The sequence below is a fragment of the Physeter macrocephalus genome, unplaced genomic scaffold (assembly GCF_002837175.3).
Source record: "Physeter macrocephalus isolate SW-GA unplaced genomic scaffold, ASM283717v5 random_158, whole genome shotgun sequence".
Taxonomy (NCBI): domain Eukaryota; kingdom Metazoa; phylum Chordata; class Mammalia; order Artiodactyla; family Physeteridae; genus Physeter; species Physeter macrocephalus.
In genome coordinates, this window is record NW_021145462.1 from 68165 (window position 1) to 90750 (window position 22586).

At 46.8% G+C, this 22586-nt stretch overlaps 1 protein-coding gene across 1 annotated transcript; it reads left to right on the forward strand.

Moving 5' to 3' along the window:
- The first annotated feature begins 6133 nt into the window (after positions 1–6133).
- STMN1 (stathmin 1) lies at positions 6134–11868 on the forward strand. Its single transcript, XM_007121523.3, has 5 exons — positions 6134–6214; positions 7802–7874; positions 8379–8551; positions 10724–10915; positions 11346–11868. The coding sequence occupies exons 2-5, from the start codon at positions 7862–7864 to the stop codon at positions 11415–11417; spliced, it is 450 nt and encodes a 149-aa protein (XP_007121585.1). The 5' UTR covers positions 6134–6214; positions 7802–7861; the 3' UTR covers positions 11418–11868.
- Positions 11869–22586: the final 10718 nt, after the last annotated feature.

The following is a 22586-nucleotide window of genomic DNA, read 5'->3' on the forward strand; positions in this document are numbered from 1 at the left end:
CTTGTTATTTTCTGTTTTTTTTTTTTTTTTTTTTCGGTACGCGGGCCTCTCACTGTTGTGGCCTCTATGAGGTGATGTCTCATTGTGGTTTTGATTTGCATTTACCTCATGATTAGTGATGTTGCTTATTTGCCATTTGTACAGCTTTTTTGGAGGAATGTCTATTCAAGTACTTTGCCCATTTGCTTTTTATTTCTTTTTTAAAAAACTTTCATTGAGGTATAATTGACATATAACATTATGTTAATTTCAGGTATACAACATCATGATTCGATATTTGTAGTAGCAAGATTGTTACCATAATAACATCTGTCACCATACATGTTACAAAAATTTTTCTTCTTGTGATGAGGACTTTTTAAGATACATTTTCTTAGCAACTTTCAAATATGCAATGCAGTATTATTACCTATAGGCACCATGCTGTACATTATATCCCCATGACTTATTTATTTTATAAGTGGAAGTTTATACCTTTTGACCTCCTTCACCCATTTCACCCTCCACTCTGGCAATAACCAAGCTTTTCTCTGTATTTGTGAGCTTGTTTTTTGGTTTTGTTTTGTTTTGTTTTAGATTCTACATATAAGTGAGATCATACAGAATTTGTCTTTCTTTGTCTGACTCATTTCACTTAGCATAATGCCCTCAAGGTCCCTCCCTTGGCCCATTTCAAATCAGTTTGTTTTGTTTTGAGTTACAGGATATTAATCCCTTGTAAGATATATAATTTGCAAATATTTTCTCACTTTCTGTGGGTTGCCTTTTTACTCTGCTGATATTGTCTTTTGATGCACAAAATTTTTAATTTTCCTGAAGTCCAATTTTTCTTTTGTTGCCTGGTGTCACACTAAGAAATCATTGCCAAATCCAACATCATGAAGCTTTTGCCCTATGTTTTCTTCTAAGAGTTTTATAGTTTTAGGTCTTATAATTAGATCTTTGATCCATTTTGAGTTAATTTTTGTATATGGTGTGAGGTAAGAGTCCAACTTCATTTCTTTGCAGGTAGCTATCCAGTTGTCCCAGCACTACTTATTGAAAAGACTATCCTTTCCCCCATTGAATGGGTCTTAGCACCCTTGTCAAAAATCATTCAACTGTATATGCAAGAGTTTATTTCTAGGCTCTCTATTCTATTCCATTAGTTTATATATCTGTCTTTATGCCAGTACCACACTGTTTTGACTCCTGTAACTTTGTAGCAAGTTTCTAAATCAAGAAGTGTGAGTCCTCCAGCTTTGTTCTTGTAGCTACTATCATTTTAAAGGTTCCATTCTATTAGAAAATGCTAAGTTTCTATAAGTGGAAGCTTGGGTGAGAAAGAGGGAAGAGTTGAGTTTGACTGAAGTTTTAGATCTGGAGAGCAAGAGTCTAGCAAAGCCTCTAGCAGAATAGGGAAGTGAGATATGGTTGGTGGGGAGATGTTAGTTCAATGTGGGTCATACAGAATTTGAGGACCTTATGGGGCATCCATGAGGAGATGTCCTTTAGGCAGCTGGAAATGTTTTTTAAAGTTCAGGGGAGAGATGGAAGCTCAAGAAGGCAAATAGGGAGCCATCCCTATGAAAGGAATTGTTGGAGGAAGGCATGGAGGTAGATAAGAGGGATGAAGGTTAGAACATAGAGTGAGAAGATGGCAGGGGCAGTGACATCTAGGCCCCGTTCCACTCACACATTTAATATGTGTGCATTTTACCATATTTTGTTGACTCACATATGCCATTTATTTTTAAGATAGCATTATTTTATATGCCACTAAGAAAATATGCTGTCAGCAGTTATGACGTGGTCCTTATGGACTATGAGCACACTGATTTCAACAATACACAAATGTGGGGGAAAATACATCTTAGAATGGATTAAATAAAATATATGCCAGCCACTGTGTCAGGCATCATGGAGATGGGAGTGGGATACAGCTATGAAGAAGACCCTGCCTTCAATAATCTTCCAATCTCATGGTGACACCTGCAGATACTTCTACCACAAGACTGATTGAGACAGTCATACAGTGCAGGCACCAGAGCTGTTCTGAGATCAGCTGCTGCTTTTCAAGTATTGAGAGTAGTCATTAATATAGACAGAACTGACAGCCATGTCTTTCTTGGGATTTCTAGTCCTCCCCCTCCTTTTCCCTAATGCCTGAAATATCTAGGGACAAAGCCTTTCCATCCATTTTTTAATGAACTGAGATAATGAATTAAAACACCATTCTTTTGTGGTGGGTGTTGAATTGGTACAACTCCTATGAAAGGCAATTTGGAACTATCCAAATTACAAATGTGTTTGCCCATTGACCTAGCAATACCACACTTTCAGATATACTTACTCACATGGAAAATGCCATATATACTAGCTTGTTCATTACAGCATTGTTTGAAATAGCAAATAATTGGGAATAAGCTAAGAGCCATGGATGGGGCATTGGTTAACTAGATTATGGAACATTCATACATTGGATCCCAGATCCAGGAAATGCTTGATGTATGAACTGGGAAAAGATCACTGATATGTACTGTTAACTGAAAAAATGCTAAGTGCAGAACAGTTACAGCAGACTACCATTTTATTACGAAGTGGAGAATAAGAATACATAGCTAAAAATTTGCTAATGTATGCATGGAGAAACCCTAGGATACATAGGAAACTGATAACAAAGGTTCAGGTGGGGGAGGGGTAAGTACAGAATTTGGCAGATGGGGATAGAGAAGGGAGGAGTACTTTCTATACTTTATTTCTAAACTACGTGAATGTGTTGATCTATTCAAAATGTTAAATTAATTGAATTTTTTAAAATACCCCATAGGAAGAGTTAAGCCAGTGACAATGATTTCCACCAAAAGGAGAAAGTCTACTAGTCATCATTCATTCATTTATTCAGTAACCTATAGTAATCCAGAAACTTCTCTAGCAATAATGGTTAACAAGTCTCAGCACTGAGATGTGCCAGGCATTGTGCTAAGCACTTTCACATACATTATCTCATTTAATCCTCACCACCTCTATCTGGTGGAGGTGTCCAGCACCAGAAGAGGAAGCTGAGGATGAGAGAAGTGGTTCTTGCCTAAAGTCAACTGCAAACATCCAGGCCCCACCATCCGGGGCCAGGCTCAGTTCTGGGCAGGCACTAAGGATACCGAGACAAGGACACAACCCCTGCCCTCTTGGACTTAGTTGTCTAGTGAGGGAGACAGACAAGTAAAATAGCAGATTCAGAGACGGGTTTTGAACAGGAAAAGGAGTGTTAGAGCACGATGCCTAACGATTAGGGGCAAAGGGAACAACGAGGCTGGGGACAAGGAGAAAACCTCTCCCACGACACCCTTTTGCCAAGGACAGGCCCTGTAAGCAGCAGTGGAACCTGGAGGCGCCTCTGCGGCAGACAACCCTGCAGCCTCAGAACCAACAATGAACAAAGGCTGCCGGTGCTCTGTAAGAACAGAGCAGATCTGACAACAGCCCAGCTTGTTTGATCAGTGTAGACATCCCTTCTGCACTTTGAAGCCTGAAGTGCTCTCCTTTAGCTGTCTACACAGATCAAATAAGCTGGATGGCTGCCATATCTCTACTTCACTTTGTGTTAATCCATAGTCGCAGCCAGCTCCACAGCAATTCGACCAAACCATCTGAGCAGAGGCAAAAATAATTCTCATGGGCAAAGACAGACAATTCCAAGATGTGAACATTAACTCCTTGCTGCCACTTCAGGAGGGAGTGGATTTAGAAGTTAGTTTTAGGAAGCTTCCAAGAAGGGAGCTTCTGCCCCTCTCCAAAGTGAAATGGCAAAGCTGTTTCCTCTCCTTACAGTCTGAAGCCCTTCCTATTCCAAGGCTCATACATGAACACTCATAAGAGTTGACAACTGGGACTTCCCTGGTGGTCCAGTGGTTAAGACTCTGAGGTTCCACTGCAGGGGGCACGGGTTTGATCCCTGGTGGGGGAACTAAGATCCCACATGCAATGCGATGTGGTCAAAAAAAAAAAAAAAAAAAGAGTTGACGATAAATAGCAGTGGTCTAGCTCTTAGGAAAGCAGCCCCACCCTAAAGAATAGGATCATCCCACCGGACACATTTTTATTCACAGGATCATTCTGGGGGAAACCTTACTCCAGCCCCCTCAAGTCCTCAAGCAGCAGTGGGGATCTCAGGAAATCCTTGTCATAGAGACTGGCAGGGCCAGGCTTCTATCAACAAACCCAGGAGCCAAGTGGCATCGTTAAAAAAAGATTAAAAATCTACATGAGTTCTAACATCTTCATTCCTAGCTGTGGTTTCCATGGAAATAGACATCTGCTCCAGGGAGAAAGAATAGGTGGGGGGAAGCGGTATAAGTGCTTTAAAATAATCAGTGTTTTGAAAGATTTATTTTTTTTTCTGTCAAAACATTAGTAGTCAGAAATGTGAGATTTTTGTGGCAATTTCTTGTATTTTAAAAAAATGTATCAAATGGGTGGGACCTTCTTCTGCAAACCTCCAGATCAAGTACAAAGACTTCAAGATAAAGGCTGGTGCAGGGGATAACAGACCTCTTGGCCTTGGGTTTCTTGCTCGTGTGTGTTGCCTGCCAATCTGTCACTTTTCAGCGAGCTCTTATCCCCACTCCTCTTCCTAACGATTTCTGAGATTTTGCTCAGAAAATCTGAAAGATGGAAACACCTGGCTGTTTGGTGGCTAAGTTTGGTCTGAGAGGGAGAAGGCTCTCAGGGCTCAGAATCTGAATTATTCCTGGTCCTGCTCACATGCTAAGGGAAAACCACTTAGATTGAGGGCGGGGGAGAGGCCGACCCCACACAAGGACGATTGTTGGAGAAAATGCTGCAACAAGCATATTTCAGGCATCAGTGCATTGCTAATTGTTTGCTTTGTGTGGTGTGTCTGCTGCCTGTATGATCTAGTTTTCCTTGTCTCAGGCACTCTGAATTGTATTTAACTCCAGCATATCCCTAGTGACTAGCTGGACATGGGGAGTCTTTAAATTAGGACTCCTGTTTCAGCAAACTGGGTCATGTTTGTTTCTTGGTTTGGGGAGGCGGAGCAATAAAATGAAGGTGTCCTTTTGCCTAGTCAGGACCTCAAAGCAGGTGCTTTGGTGGAATGACCACCACCGAGGACAGAGCCTTGGTCGGGGGAATGGGAAAAGGGGCTTGGGAACCATGTTCATTTTATTTATTTTTCCTCTGGCTTTTCTGTGGTAAGAATGAGGCTAGTCGTTCTAAGATAGCCAGGGTCAGACCAATTTCCTTTGTGTATCTGCTGTGCTTCTGATCTATCCAGGGCAGGGGGAACCGTGACCTTGTGGCTTCTTTTGTTTTGATTCTTTAAAAGGGCCTCCACCGATCAGGGAGCACGTGCTTCAAGAACAAAAGCAACACTTAACTGCAGTCTGTGTAGTAGTCTAGAACTGCTATTGCGCTTCCTTTCCTATCATCCGGCAAAAGGCTTGGCAGAACAGATGGGAGTCTGCATTTAAGCCGAGTGACTTTGTTAGACCAAAGGAGATCAAATTCCAGAGCTTCTTGCTTTTCCCTCACAGATCTCTGGTCACCAGCTCAGGGACCCTAATATGGTAGCGAGAACTCACACAGTGAGTTAAGGGCCACACCCGTGCCCTGTTAGGGCTGAGTGGGTTAGAGATTATGATGATGTCACAATACAGGTGACAGATGGGGGCGTCGAGTGGCATTGTCCTGTCACAAGGGCTTGGGCGTCTTAGGTGGCGGTACAGGGTGGGGCACCGAAGGGGCAATGCGCTGTCCGAGTGCTGCCCTTGCGGCGACGTGGGGCAAGTGACTCAACAGACGCGGAGTCCAGGCGGCTACGGTCTGAGAGGTAGAAAGGGACCCTGCCCCGCCCTTTTCCTAAGGATGGGAGAACTGGTTCAGACCCAGGCAGGGTCACCGCATCACACTCTTCCGCGGCCAGACGACCGTCCCAGCCCCCGGTTCACACCTGGAGACACCGTCAAGAAGCCCTCACCCCTCGCATTGTCCTTCTGTCCCGCCAGCCTGAACTACACTTCCCGAGGTGCTCCGGGGTCCCCAGGGGCGGGGCCCACTTGGGCTGTGGGGGGGTGGGGAGGGGCCGGCACGTGCCGCCTCTCTCAGCCAATGCGGAGCCCTGCGGGGAGGTCACGTGCCGCTGTTTGGCGCTTTTGTGCGCGCCCCGGTCTGTGGGTGCTCAGAGTGTGGCCAGGCGGCTCGGACCGAGCAGGTGGGTGCGGGGTTCCAGGAGGAGGTGGCGGCGGCGGCTGCGGGCTGGGGGCAGCGAGAGGGACGCGGCCGGAGGGAGGGGCAGGGTCTTGGCAGCGACCCCTTGCTGGAGGGCGGCGGGCGGGGCCGCGGGCCCCAGAGGGGCTGGCGGGCGGGGATCGCTCCGCTTTGTGTGTGGCTCGGGCGGAGCCTCGGCTTTGTCCCCGCTCCCCAGGGGCGCGGCTGTGGTGGGGAGGGGGCGCGGCCTGCTGGGCGAGCTCGGTGGGTTAGCCCTGGGATGTCGTTGAGGAGACAATAGGGGGCGTAGGCCCTCGTTTGGCCCCCACCTTCCTCCTGTAGGCGCGGCCCCGCTGGGGTCCCCATTGTCTGAAGGGGCGGGGCGGCGCCCCCAGGGAGCAGCGTCGGAGAGGCTGACACCCCATGAGAGCGCTCCAGTCCTCGCGGCGGGGGGCGCGGACCGCTTGGGTGGCGGCAGATTAGAAGTGAAGGAAAGAGGTGGCGAGCCGATGGCGGGGTACCCCACGGTTTCTTTCCGGGGACTGCCCCAACCGCCCAGCAGCGGCGAGGGTGGGGGCCGCCGCAAGGTGTTTTTGGCGGGAGTTGGGGGGGGCGTCCGCACGGGGCGAGCCCGGGAAGGGCGGAGTTACCCGGATAGGACCGTTAGCCCCGCCTATCCCGCCCCTTCCCACGCGCGCGGGCTCCGGGGTGTTGTGAGTTCGGGGAGATTCGAAAAGGCGCGGGGAGGAAGGGGCGGGGCCAGGGGCCGGAGAGTAGGGCGTGCTCTGATTGGCCGGGGGCGGCCTGCCGTTTTCCTCGCCTGGGCCAGGGCCACGCCCACCCTGGATCTGGTGCTGAGTCTAATGCTCCGCAGGGGTTAGACCGTGTTGCTGACTCGGATTTTAAGTTCCAGGTGTTGAGACCCAGTATTCCTACGGTTTTGGTACTAGTTTGGGGTCTACAAGAATCATGACCTTTAAAAAAAATCAAGGGATGTAGAATTTTTCATGAAAAAATTCTACACAAGGCAGCAACTATTGTAACCTAAAACCTAGAGGTTCATAAAACTAATTAATGTTACCAGCTGTTGGACAAGGAGCTTAAACCGCAGGAACAATGGGAGTTCGACATTATTGGTTAATATTAGCTTGGGCGTTTTGTTTTCCACATGGCAGACACAGACAAAGCAGGGGTGGGTATTTCATTTGCACAATGAGTTGTAGGCAGTGTTAAGATGGCTCCGGTCTCACTAGGCGTTGAACCTGGAATATCTTCTCACCAGGGGGAAAATATAGGGGACGAAAAAATCTTGTGACTTAAACTCCGTCTAATTTAAAAAATATAAGTATTTTTTGAACAGGCAAGCTCAGTTAACTTCATCTTCTGCAACCAGCGTTCTATTCAATTCAAATTCCTCAGTGTTTGAGTACTTTATGGATTTTTATAATTTTCTAGTTAATGATGTCTTATTTAATTCCACAGTAGTGATTTTTCTGACATTGATTTATATGGATGTGATTTGAGGTCCCTTTGAATCGATGGCATGGAAATGCAAAGAAATTGATCGCATGCTTTTGAAAATCGTTTCCAGGGTTTTCCTTGCTAGTGGATTGTGTAGAATACACTACCAGTCTCTTGTCTTCTGTTCACCATGGCTTCTTCTGGTAGGTAATCTATTTGGAAAATCCGAAATTGTGATGGGCTTCTAATTTTAGAATAGGAGATGGCTCAAGTCTTAAGCTTATAATTTGGCACTTGTGTTTTGGTCTTACCAAAAAAAAATCTATTTTATAAATCAGAATAGTTAAAGGAGAAAAAATTATTATTACTTGAATGTACTGAGAGCTCATAATTAATTGTTTCATTATTAGATGATTTGGCTTGGTGTAAACCAAAATGTGGAGTTTTGCATAAGTCTTTGTTTTGTTCAGGGAAATGATTGTCAAATACTGATATCTTAGAATGGTATTTATTAATCCAAAAATGTTGAGCTTTGTTTTTCTGGGAGGTGGTATTTAGATAATAATTTCTTGCCTGTAAACACAGCTGCTTCATCAGCCCTAATTCTATTCATTAAATTGATTTGGGTTTTAGCAAACGGTAGAACAGTTTATTAGAATAGGAAAACTCCATTTTTCTGAATATATTATAAATATGATCAAATCCAGATATCCAGGTGAAGGAATTGGAGAAGCGTGCCTCAGGCCAGGCTTTTGAGCTGATTCTCAGCCCTCGATCAAAAGAATCTGTCCCAGAATTCCCCCTTTCCCCTCCAAAGAAGAAGGATCTTTCCCTGGAGGAAATTCAGAAGAAACTAGAAGCTGCAGAAGAAAGACGCAAGGTAAACATCAATTCACAGAAAACAGGATATTTATTAATGTAATATGGCAAAACTGTTTTATTTTTATAAGAGGAGGAAAACAGAATTGTAGCCAGATGGTGATTATAGCTGTGTGAAAATTACATGTGCCAGTGGTGGGAAGAAAATACCAGCCATCATTTATTGAGCTCCTATTGTGTACCATCTCCTTTACTTATATTCTTCTTTTCTACAGTGACCCTAGAGGGTAGGTGTTGTCTGAGATACTAGATTAGAAAATGGTCTCAGGAATGTTGTCATTTTTCTGAGTCATATAGCTAGTGAGTATTGGAGCCAGAATTCAAGCCCAGGTCTGCCTGAAACCAAAGTTCATGCTTCTCATGCTTTCTTTTTGAAAAATAGATTTGTTGGTGGATGATTCTTTTTTTGTCTCTTAAGGTTTGGGGTTTTTTTGTTTTGTTTTTTGGGTTTCTGTGTATGTCTTTGTGGTTTTTTTGTTTTGTTTTTTGAGAGCTGTACAATAAAAACATTTTAAATTACTAGTTATGTGATTGTGTTGCTCAGCTGGCATACTGGTATTGTGGCAGCTTTTATCTAAGTACTTCTATTATAAAGTAGCTATCTTTAAAAAGAACTAGTCAGAAAAGTCAACAAATATTAATATGCTTGTTATAGAAAAATTGAGAACCGCAGAAGTTTATAAGTAGGAAATTAAAAGTATCCATTATCCTACTTTGCAGAAACAACTATTGTTAACATTTTGATGTATTTCCCTCTATTCAACGTTTCATTAAGAATTTTACATAAATTCTCATTTAGTCCCCCTTTCCAACAACCTTGTTTGGGGTAAGTGGGTTTACTTTTAAAATTAGGGAAATGAAGGCACAAAAAGGTGAAGTAGTAACCTGCCTACGACCAACACAGTTAGTGTTTTGAAGTCTGGTACATGTAACCACACACATACACTTTGGGCCCCTTTTTAAGCTGCTGTAGCGTGTGCTGTGCACCTTTTGGTGCCGCATGTTTTTTTTTTTGTTTTTTTTTTTGTGGTATGCGGGCCTCCCTCTGCCGTGGCCTCTCCCGTTGCGGAGCACAGGCTCCGGACGCTCAGGCTCAGCGGCCATGGCTCACGGGCCCAGCCGCTCCGCGGCATGTGGGATCCTCCCAGACCGGGGCGCGAACCCGGTTCCCCTGCATCGGCAGGCGGACGCGCAACCACTGCGCCACCAGGGAAGCCCCGCATGTTTTATGTATGTGTGCTGACCCACTGTTGACATGGAATTATTTCCCCCGGAAGAGTGGCTGCGTTTGCAGTGGTGTTTCATCTCCCACCTGCTCTTCTATTTAGTCTGAGTTGATGGAGTTTGATGGAGTTCACGTAGTTTGAGTTCATGGAAGAGATGCAGCCGAAGGCTGGACAGAGACTTTTTTTAGGAATCAGTGCTGGCCCTGTAGTCATTAGTCTGCGCTTTACATAGTAACTGGCTAAATATAGTGAAACTCTTATCACGACTGGGATTTTGAAGAAGAGAATTAACAGAACCAGTGGCAGATGCTCTGAAGTTTTCCTGCAAGTTGATGCTTCCAAACACATTGGAATCTGTTTGGCAATAAGCTATTCTGAGTCTGTTGAAGGAGGCACACCGTGGTAACAGAGCTCCAGTGGTCTGGAATTTAATGCAGCTTCCACAGAAAAAAGCTAATAAGCCTTTCCTTGAAACAAATCCTCTGACTTAAATAGTAATCTGGAGGCTTAGTCTTAAATTTTCTATCATTGCCATGTATTTTCTTTTTATCAATATGGTTACATTTTTTTATAATGACCTAATTTTCTTTAGGTAGCCTTTGAAGTTAAAAAACCAAAATTCTTTACAATAAAGTGCCATTCCTAAGTGCATGTCACTCAAGTCATCTTGATACCATTAAGCAGTAAATCTTACGAATATTTCCTTAAGGAATAATTGGGCAAGAATCTCTGAACAAATATGGGCAGTCTTCCAAAGTAAATACAAACACTAGAAAAAGAATATCATTTTCATGGTATTTTGATATGGATAATTCAGGTCCTGACTTCAGTATTATTTAAAGAGATCTAATTTTCTATCTTCAATCCTCAATTAATAATTTCTTTTGTGATTTTTAACTATGCTAAATAACATTTCGGAGAGCCTAGCCTGTTAAATTTTTTTCCAGTCCCATGAAGCTGAGGTCTTGAAACAGCTTGCTGAGAAACGAGAGCACGAGAAGGAAGTGCTTCAAAAAGCGATAGAGGAGAACAACAACTTCAGTAAAATGGCAGAAGAGAAGCTGACCCACAAAATGGAAGCCAACAAAGAGAACCGAGAGGCGCAAATGGCTGCCAAACTGGAGCGTTTGCGAGAGAAGGTTGGTGTCTCTTCCTGGCTTTGAGGGGCTTAAGAGCTTGAGGTTTGATACACCAATGAAGTGGCTTGAACTCTCTGCCTTGATCACATGTGCTTGGTGTCTTTGTCATCAATTTGGGGGTTAACATGTTAAATCAGAGGCATCTTATTTTAAATAAGAAGGAATATTCACCAATTTCCAGCATAATTGCACATTCTTTGGAAGAGCAGTAGAAGGGCTGAATCATTAGGTTCCATGAGTAAACCAGGAATTTCAAAGATGATGTCTTAGAACTCTAATTATGTGATTCCCATAATATATAATTATATAATAATAGTATATTATTATATATGTTATATAACGTACGTACTGATGCTGATTTGGGCCTCTTGGGGGTGTGACCTGGCAGGCTTTTTTTACTTGAGTGATGACATATACTATTTCTTTACAGGACAAGCACATTGAAGAAGTGCGGAAGAACAAAGAATCCAAAGATCCTGCTGATGAGACTGAAGCTGACTAATTTGTTCTGAGAACTGACTTTCTCCCCCTCCCCTTCCTAAATATCCAAAGACTGTACTGGCCAGTGTCATTTTATTTTTGCCCTCCTGACAAATATTCTAGAAGCTGAGGTAGGACTGTATAGGTAGATCCAGACTGTATGATGTTGTTTTAGGGGCTAAAGGGGAGAAACTAAAAGTGTTTTACTCTTTTTCTAAAGTGTTGAAGTCTTTCTAATGTAGCTATTTTTCTTGTTGCATCTTTTCTACTTCAGTACACTTGGTGTGCTGGGTTAATGGCTAGTACTGTATTGGCTCTGTGAAAACATGTTTGTGAAAAGAGTATGTAGTGGCTTCTTTCAAACTGTTAGATGCTGAATATCTGTTCACTTTTAAATCCCAATTCTGTCCCGATCTTAACAGATGCTACTGTACTTGAATGGTTAATAAAACTGCACAGTGCTGTTGGTGGCAGTGACTTCTTTCTGTCCAGGTAATAAATTGTCCAGTGATAGAGACCCTCCTAGTTTATATTTGTTCCAGATGGGGCCTTTAGGCTGGCGGAAATACCCAGTACACACATCACTGCGAGTTCTCTGCCCTGGAGTTTCTCGCTCCAGAGTTGTATGCATTGTCTTCTTCCACAATCGTCACTTTGTTGTGATGCCTCGGCTCCGATCAGCTGTTATGATAGTCTTTCAGATGTTTATTGGCAAACAAGCATTTTTTGTTTCTGTGCCCCCATTAAAAAGGCAAATGGTGTTTCTAGAGAACAGTTTAGAGAAATCTTAAGATCCTAGTTAGATATATTTGATGGTTTATTTGCTTTATGTTATAGCTGGGGGTGGTGTGAATCCTAATGCTTTCCTGCCATAGGAGCCATTTCTCAAGAATCAAAAGATTAGTAAAACCTTGTGTACCACTATAGCAACCCTTATGAACTGATAAAGGGAACCTTATTTTCTGGAGCAGCATTGACTTGGGTGGTGAAGGTTGGCAGTTGCTTCATCTCGTATCCAGAGGCTACAGTATTCACAGTTGTCAAGGATTGCCTCTCAATTCCGGGAAAGCCTTTGGCAGCTTTCCTAGGCTATTTGGGAAATAGCCTTAATTACATATGATTATTTGCTTCTTAGACATCTGTGGAAAAGCTCTTGGAAGCCACGGTCCTTGAAAGTTTCCAGGATGACTGCTAATACTGCAGTGGGGTCTGCATGTTGCCATGCTTATGCCTCTGCAGCTCTTGATTTGGGTTTTACCAAATTTATAATAATAGCCTACCAACCTTTCTTCTATGGGATTAAGTGAGGGAGTGTATGTGTGTAGAGAGCACACTTAGAACTGTATTTAGTATATATTTTAGCACTATATATAAATAACTTTTTAACCAGAGGCTAGTGAGTGAGCTAAGTGTATACTCTTGAGGTAAAAATGACTATGAAGCTTTTGTATGCCTTGAATTGACTTATAAATTTACAAGGTGATCAATTGTAGGGGTTCTGAAACAAGGCTGAATTTAAAGAGTCATGACCATGTAGGGCAAACAGGAAAAGGATCAAGTGTGGTTCAGTTAATGATGGCAATACCTGAACACATAGGCAAAGGTGAGACTTGTGTGCATATAGTGGGTATTAGAGGTTTGCATGGGTGAGATGGTGCCTCTGGGAATCTTTAAAGCACCGGTTCTGAGTAGTTGGGATATAAAGATGGCGTGAAGATAGAAATTTGGAGTAATGATACTAGGTGTCCTACAGTTAGCAGTAAGTTTTTGTTTATATGGGACATGTAGGCTAGGGAACAGAGATCAGGAAAAAGCAAGAAGAGGGTCAAGATGGGCTTGAGGAGAGATCCCCCAGTTAGTTACAGCCAACCCCACAGTGGCCCTGACTTAGTATCAAAAAGTGGTCCTGAGTTCCCACCTTGTGACAACAATTGTCACAGGGAACTGAAGAGGATGCATCTGACCCACAAAATCAGAAGCCCTGGCTTTTCTATTTTACCTCTGACCTTTGGAGAGGTACTAGTCCTGGGCCTCAGTTTTCTCCAGGATAAAATGAGAGGCTTGAACTAGGTTAAGTAATTTCCACGCAAATTCTTTGCCTATAATTTGGAGAGAAGGAGGAGTGGGTGTCCAGGAGTTTCTGGGGAGCGTCTGTCTGTGCTTTCCTGGGCCCGGGGACTCTCTGTCCTGTCCTTAGAGTGAGCAGGGCCAGCCTCTCCTGGCAGGACTTCTGTCATAGGTTGGGCTTGTAAGGCCAGAGTGGTTTGACTGCAGTCTGGGGGCTGTCACCACGGAGCACACTCTGTTTGCTTTGACTTGAGTGGAAAATGAGGTGCGTCCCTTCTTCCTGAGGCTTTTGTGCTTGGACATGGTGATTGAGTGGCCTCAGCAGAAGGGAGGGGTTTGAGGGATGAAGAAAGACCTTAAATCCACGTTTAACAAGCTGCTAGAGTGTGCCCCACATTGAGCTATGTGCTAGCGATGAAAAGATGAGATGGCGTCCCAGCGCACCTTGTACTTATGCACGAAGCGGGCAGGAGGGTTGTGGAACACTTTGCTCAGAATACGGTCTTGACCACATGCTTGTACTTGGCCAAGTGTGTTTTGGTGGTTTGGTGGAGAGTGTAACCACAGGCGTCGGTGATCTGGAAAGCTTAATAGAGCAGGGAAGACTTGAGCCAGTCCTTTGAGAAGTCAGATGTTGACCCAAGCATGCACCGATGAGCATGCACTTTTTGAGAACCTGCCATGGTTACTGGCTCATGGCAGGCTCTCATTCCCTTTATCCTAAGCAGTGGGGCTTTAGAACACAGGAATGGTAGTGTTCAGTGAACAGAGCCATTTTGAGGGAGAGAAAATGGAGGCAGGGGCAGGATGAATTGTAGAGAAGGCGATGGAGACCACAGCAGGAGGCTGTCTCAGCAGCATGGGGATGAAGTGATGAGCGTCTGAGCTGGAGGGGGCCACCCCATATAACTCTGTCTTCCCAGGTAATGGTTTGACCACCTTACTGTTGGTTTGGCTTCTGAATCACTGTTGAAAGTGATTTGTTTGGGAACAAGAAGATAAGGCCAGGCTCCTTATAGAGGAGAGTCCTGCTTTGGACGGGAGGCTGGATTAGGTGCCCTGGAAATTCCCTTCCACATTCAAGACTAGTTCCAGGTCTTCTCTACCTGGTTAGATCAGGGACCATATCTTGGCCATTGAAGATCCCTCTACTGAGCTGAACTTCAAGGCCCCAGAAACATTCCTGGCACTTAAGCGTCTTGCCGTCTGCCTCCTCCCTCTTTGCCCAGGTCAGATAGAAGGTCCACAGTGTCCCCATGGCTGAGGCCCCTGCCAGTGGAAGCTGGTGTTCTGCACTTCAGCGGCACCAGAAAGGTTTTCTGACTTGTTTTACACAGGCACTCGGATTTGTAAAACTTAGTTGCAGGGTTTGATAAGCTCTGAAATGCAGCAACCTCAGTGGAGGGGCTCTGGCCCATAGTGGGAAATGCCTGGCTTTCTCCCAGTGTGGTCAAGAGCAGTACCGTCCCTGTCCTTGGGCACCAATCCTACTAGGGGCCAGTGGGCTGTGAAATTGATCCAAGGGGAGAAGAAACAGGCGGGAGATTGGCCAGATGCCCGTGGCCGCTACAGCAGAATGGTGGGTACAAGGAGGACTGAGCTCTGGGGCTGCAGCAGTCCCTGGGCCTTGCTGGGAACAACAAGAAGATAAGGCCAGGCTCCTTATAGAGGAGATTCCCCCTCTGGACGGGAGGCTGAAGGCCTGTGGCCTCCCACTCCCCTCTGGGGAGAAGCTCCAGTATCTCTGGGATTGGGAGGGCCTTGGTGGGGTTCTCTGTGAAGCCTAGGCTCCCTCTTAACGTGGTCTCACAGCTCTCTGTACTTCATGGCAGTGGCTAATAATTATTTGCATGATCTCAATGGATCCCCGGAACAACCCTATGACATTATCATGCCCATTTCACAGGCAAGAAACGAGGCAACTGAGACAGGTTAAGGTATTTGCCCAAAGTGACATAACTGGCCAGGTGTGGAGTCAGGAATCTAACCCGAACTTTTAACCCCCATGCTATGCTGCAGCTCCTCACGTTTCACAAATGAATTCATTATCATGCAATTATTTATTTCAGGTGTGTCTCTCTAGTTAGAAGGAAGCGTCCCCCAGAGCAGGAGCTGTGCCTGCCACATCACTGGATCTCCAGCACTGAGCCTGGCACATGGTGGGAGGTTAATATGTGCTGAATTATGAGTGGGTGGTGACTCCTCTGGGCACCTGCTTTGTTCTTGTCCTGTGTGGACCCCGTGGGGAGTCAATCCGATTTTCTAGAAGCAAAGACTGGCTCTGTCCTGACTTTGCAGACTGGCCTTGGAGGTGCCCAATCCTAAACAGCATCCTCCTAGATCCAAAGGCGCCAACTGGTGGCCTGCAGCCAGAGTCGGTCAGCAGGCATGTTGTCTTCACTCCATGCTGTGCTTTAAATTTTTGAATTAGTTGACAATTAATTACACTTGGAAATATGATTTCAGGCTTATCTTGAAAAACCAGAAGATCTGGCCACCCTGGGCTCACGGTCCCACCGAGCAAGCTCTGGGCAGCTGCTGCCCCCTTGAGGTGGGATGTGTGCTCTATAGCTCTCCATTCCTCTGACCCACCCACTTCTGTCCTTAAGGACTGCAGCCCCAGGTATAAATACAGGCCTAGAGTTTGCAGTTCCTGACATAGATGACAGCCACTTCATCAGTCAGTCAGCCACACATTTTTTTTAGGTCAAAGTCCAATCAGTACAAAAGGATATATAAAAGTGCTACTCCTTCCTAATGTCCCCCAGCTCCCCTCCTGGAGGTCCCCGAGTCTCCTTCCACAGACAAGCTGCACCACTATGACCACAGTCACCAAACACTCGAGGCACCTCTTATGGGCCAGACACCAGATGGGCATCAGAGTCACATGGCACTTTTTCAAAATACAGAGATTCAGGACCCTCATCAGACCTTTGGAGGTAGACTTTCTAAAATCGGAGCCCAGGTGTCTAGATCTTTCAAAAGCCCACAGTATTTTCTGTTGCTCAGCCAAGCAGAGACCACTGTACTCAGATGCAACATCCCAAACATGGACCCCTCTCTGGAGTACCCCACAGTCTGGTGGAGATGGGCCCGGAACCCCAATCATCAACGCAGCTGCTCAGAGTTGTGCAGATAATACCCTGCACAAGAGTGCCTAGCCAACGCCTGAAGTCTGGCCAGACCTGCAAACCAAGGCCTACCGCACCCCAGAAGAGTAGGCACCACTTTCAAATGTTCCACGTCAGCCATTCAATGAGAATACAGGGAGATGTGTGCAGGGGGGGCTGGGGGCTCCTCAGTTCCACTGTGGGCCCAGGATGACTTCCTGTAGGAGGTGATGCTTGGGCCAAGTTTGCTATAGGGGTTAGATCACAAAGAAGATCACAGTTCTACCCTGTACTTCTCTCTCTCCCAGTTCACCCCACTCCATCCCCTACCTCACAATTCCCTATGCTTATCAGGGGGCACAAACGGGGACACGTTATTAATAATGCACATCAAGAAGACCCTGGGAGACAGACTAGGGTGGAAGAAGGGGTCCAGGCATAATTCAGATCAGTGTGCCTGGCCTGGGGCTGCTTGGGGTTGACTGGCTTGGTATCCAGAAGTATCTGCTTGGGGAGCAGGTGAGCAGAAACCTTGTTCCTTCTGGAAGGTCTCCTGAGAGGCTCTGCAAAGCCAGAGTCCACCTCTCAGCAGCCTGAATCAGTACTATCAAAGAGAAGTCCTGGGACCGCTGTCAGTCCACAAAATGTTACTGGTCTGCAATGAGATAAGTACAGAAATGGAAAATAAGCATATAGAAACTCTCATAACAATCTTACAAGGTCTGTTGAAGACTATTAAACTTGAGGCTAGCATTTTGCATCTTTTTCTTTCATTTCATCAAAAAATTTTTATAGTAAAATATACATAATATAAAATGTACTATATTAATCATTTCTAAGTGTACAATGAAGTGGCATTAAGAACCTTCATAATGTGTAACCGTTACCACTATCTAGTGTATTTAATTTTACAAAAGTCTAAGTTCTTAGCAGATTAAAAACCAATTTTTTTTTTTTAGTTTGAGAAGCACTGACCTAAATCTTGACCTGTGGGCTCCCCAACGCCTTGAAGATTTGGGGGGAAATAGGCTCCTGATTGAAGGGCTTGATTCATTGTTTAGTTTCGTTTCCCCAAACTGCTGAGCTGAGATTTGCCCCAGAGAGTGGGGGGTGCTGAGGCCCAGGCTCCCTGGGCTAGAGGCATGGAGGGATGGGTACCACCCTGGAAGGGAGGGGAGGGAGGCATCGTGCTGCCTGGGGCTGGGGCAGGACGAGGGGCTCTCCCTGGGCAGGGCTGCCCTGTGCTCCCGGGGCAAGAAGGCCAGATGATAGGCTGTGGGGTATCTGGCAGGCCTTCCTCCTGACTCAGCCCGGGGGAGGCTTTTGTTTAGAATTCTAAGAATGTCAGCTCCAGCTGGAAGGGCCCTCAGTGACCAGTGTCTACCCTCCTTGCTTAGAGGAAGAGCTTGAGGCCAGAGAGCAAGGATCGCCCAAGGTTACAGACAGTTAGTGTTGGTCCCAAATCCAGGCCTTTCAATTCCCAGGCAGAAGCGGGGCAGGGCTTTTTGGAGTCACACAGACTGAGGTTGAAGTTCTAGCTCTGTTAGCTCTTCAGGGGCGTTGGGCACCTGTGCCCTCGCCTGTGAAATGGGGATAATCCCTCTCAGGCTGGATGAGTATTGAGTCTGTGCTGGGTTTAAGGACGTGCCTCCTAGCACAGGGCCTGGGCAGGACAAGTCGGTCCCCTGCCCCTCCCTGCCCCTCCCTGTCTCTTCCTGCCCGGTGGTCCTCTTCTCAGTCTGCTGTGATCTGAGGGATCACTGTGGCTGAGGGGACAGGAAGGCGGACCCTCTCCCTCTGGACTGCGGAGAACAGGAAATGTAAGCCAGGGCCCCGGCCCGACTTTGCGGCACCCTCCCCAGCTGGCCAGCATCCCTCCGCACTTGGCTCCTCTGCCAGCCCTCTGGGCATCTCAGAGACGTTTTTGTTCTTTCTGGGACTCAGAACCTTTGTAAAATGAGGGTGTTGAACCAGAAGAACTCAAGTCCATTTTGGGGAGTGGGTACTAAACTTTGGATGCTTTACCTTTCTGTATCTTTTGTGGGAGAGTCAAACTTCCAGCGGGTCAGACTGGGCTGCCCCGGGTTAACAGCCACCTGCCTCTCTCTGTCGTTGCCTCTTTGTACTTTCTGACTCTCTCCTGTCTCCCTTTCCTCCTCCTTTTATGGCTAAGGTGTTTTGAGTACTTACTATTTGCCACACACCATATAAATGTTTTATATATTCCATCTTAATGAATCCTTAAAACTTTCCTGTGAATTAAATATTATTCTTATTCCATGAGAGGAAACTGAGGTTCAGAGAGGTTACAGTACTGACCCCATAGCTTGTCAGTGGCCAAGCCAGCAGGGGGCGCTCTCAACATGTGGTGCCTGCCTGTGCTCACCTCCCTCCTGTTTTCCCCAAATGGGCTCTCACTTCCACCCCAGAGGCACTCTGCCTGGCAGGATCACTTGGGCAGTGAGGGAGGAGGGTCTGGATGTCGGTGGAAAGTTGGTCACTTGTTGGTTTCAGTTTCTGACTTATATCTCAGGTATCACGTTCCCTACCCCCAATCTCCTTCCTCTCCTTTCTCTTTAGATGTCCAAGAGCTGGAAGTTTCCCTAAGGGAACACCCAAAACAAGCCTCTCCATTCATTCATTTATTCACTGAACAAATACTGAATCCTCCTACATGTCCGGCACAGTTTTAGACCCTGGGGATACAGCTGTGCACGAGGCAGACATGGTCCCTGCCCTCATGAGCTTACATCCTGGTGGAGGAGAAAGACAGTAGAAAAGCTTATGAGGAGAACATGAAAGGGGTGATGTGTTGCAATAATAGGCAGTGACCATGGCAGGGAGTGAGGGGTCTCCACAGATAGATGGGCAGGGGGCAGTGTGTTCCCGGCAGAGGAAAGAGCTAGCGCAAAGACCCAAAGGCAGGAGCCAGCAGGTGTGAGGAAGGGGCACATACAAGGCCTGCTTAGCTGGATAGGTGAGCAAGGAGGTCTGGTGCAAGGGAGGCTTTCAGGGCCCAGCCATGCAGACCTGTGGGCCGGGCGGGGTTGCATTATATTCTGTGTGATATGAAGCCTCTAGGGGCTCTAGGGAGTGATGTGGTGGGGTTACGTTTGTAAAGGATCCTTCGGCCACTGTGAGGAGGATGGATGTAAAGTGAGCAGGAGTGCAGGAGGGAGAGATGAGGGTAGTTTGGACTAAGGTGGGGTCAACAGGATGAAGAGACAGGGCCAGATTCAGGATCTATGTCACAGTGGAGCCAACAGGATGCTGATGGGCCGGATGTGGGCTGTGGGGTGAGGGATGACCCCTGGGTTTTTCACATGGGCAACTGAGTGGAGGGGTCATCTACTCCTATGAAGAAGTCTGGGGACAGAACAGATGTGGCGGCTGCAGGCTGGGAAGAAGCAATGACTCCATTTAGCCATCATGGCAGACTTTGCTGGCTGCCCTCCCCATATCAACTCTCTCCTTCCTTGTAACAGAAGCCTGACAGGCTTTTCTTTAAGTATTGACCTTTTGCCCTTTTCCCATCCTCCTCCTTCCTTCCTGGAATGGAGCCATGATACTAGAGGTACAGCACCCACCTTGTGATCATGAGGATAAAAGCCACATGATAAGATGGCTGGAGCAGGAAGGTAGATGGAGCCTGAGTCCTTGGTTATACCAATGAGCTGACATACCAGTCTTGGACTGCCTGCCCCCAAGTTCTTGTTATTAGGAGCAAGTTTCTCCTTTTACTTGTGTAAGCCACCATTTTGTGGCTTTTCATTGTATGCTGCTGAATGCAATTATAGCTAACGGAGTCATGCTGAGTTTGAGATTTGCGGGGGGGGGGGAGCCAGAATTCAGTCATTCATTCAAGAAATGTTTATTGAGGACCTATTATGTACCAGACACCCTTCTAGGTGCTGAGAATTCAGCAGTGAATAAAACAGGCAAAAATATGTGCCCTCAAGGAGTTTACACTCTGGTGTAATCTGGAAGCCAGACCTGAGTTCTGGGCTGTACATTCTCATTTGATCCAAAGGTAGTAAGGTTTGAAGTACAGACAGGTGACGGGGCTAGAGGGTGGCACATCTGTTCTCACAACATTCCTCACCCACCCACTATGTTCGTAAATCAAAATGGTCAGCGTATTTCTCTAGTGTTTTCTATGAGCCGAACACGAGGCTGCGTTCTCTATGAGGCAGGTGTTTTATTATCATCCCCATCTCGCAGGAAGTTTAAGAAATCAGCCCCCTGGGACTTCCCTGGTGGCGCAGTGGTTAAGAATCCGCCTGCCAATGCAGGGCACATGGGTTCTATCCCTGGCCCGGGAAGATCCCACATGCCGCGAAGCATCTAAGCCCGTGTGCCACAACTACTGAAACCCGCGAGTAAGAGAGAAGCCCGTGCAACGAGAAGCCACCGCAGTGAGAAGGCCGCGTATCGCAAAGAAGAGTAGTCCCTGCTCGCGGCAAGTCGAGAAAGCCCGCGTGCAGCAACGAAGACCCAACGCAGCCAAAAATAAATTAAAAAAAAAAAGAAATCAGCCCCAGTTGCACAGCTAATAAGCGGCTGTGCTCGGATTTGAACCCAGGACTTTCTGACTTCAGAAACTCCACTGCACTCACTGCCCCCCTGGGCAACCTCGTGGCCCCTTTTCCCTACACCCCTTTGGGTCATTGTTTGACAAAGCATTTCCTGATTTCCCCTTTCTCCTTGCTTTGGGCAGGGACTGTGTCTCTTGTTCGGCTGTCTAGTCCGGGCACCCTTCATTCATTCGTCCCATTTTTCCAGAGGATTTCTTTGCAGTGAGTGCTAGGAATGCAAGACAAGTCACAGAACAACACACTCAGCCCAGGAGGAGGACAGGCAATTAATAGGAGTCAGTGTACTGGGTGTTGGTATCAGAAGAGTCAACAGAAGCACAGAAAAGGGCAACAAATCAGATCGAGATAGTGGTGACCAGTCAGGGAGGACTTCTTGGAGGAGTTCACACCTGAGCTTAGTCCCAGAGGAGAAGCAGGAGTTGAGCAGGTGAAGAAAAACAGTGGTGGGTGTTTCAGACAAAGGGAGCATCACGTGGAGGGCTGAGAGAGGCGAGGTGGCAACACGTGGGGGTGACTAGACTGTGGAGGGAGGGGCAGTAGGGAGGCACGAGGCTGGGAGGCCACGCAAGGTGTTGTCAGCCAGGACAAGGAGTTTGGACTTGATTTGGTAGCCACTGGGGAGCCACCGATGGGTGGTGAGCAGGGTGGGTCCAGGTCAGATTTGTCTGGGCAACCCATAAACACTGGTTGCTGGAATGAACCCATGGAAGAAGGAATGATAACTATGGGGCTCCGTGCAGGGAGGGGACGGTTGTATGAGTTGACAGTGGAAGGATAAGCCAGGCAGCCACCTGGATGCTGGACACCACTTCTCTCACCTCCTCCTCCATGACTCCCATGACTGGACCAGCACCGTCACTCTCTGGGATCTTTACGGGAGCCTCCACACTAGCCCCCCCAGATGCTGCTCTGGCACCTCTACAGTGTGTTCTCGAAGGCAGCCCCATGACCCTCTGGAGTCAAGTTCTCCACCCCAGCGCTCTGCCTGAGGCCTTTGCTACCTCGGCTACATCAACACGGAAGAAGCAACTGCCACGCTCAACCAGCCCTTCACCCTCAATGACTCTGGCATGTGCAAAGCTGGCTTTAGCGGGAGTGATGCCCCCAGAGTGTCATGGGGAACACGGGACAGGACAGATATGTGAGCGATGAACTCAGAGCAAGAACGGCGTCCTGACCCTGAAGGCCACCCCCTGACCTGGGCTGACATGGAGGAAGACCCGGCATCATGACCTGTCCCACGGCTTCACGTTGCCCAGAAGAATACCCTGTTCCCTTCACCAAAGCTTCACCAAACTCTAAGACCAAGAGAGAGGATAACCCAGGTGGGGTGTGAGACGTCCGGTCCCCCCTGCCCCCCACCCCACGTGTGCTGCTGCCCAGGTGGTGCCCTCCCAGGAGCCTCTGTTCATGCCACTG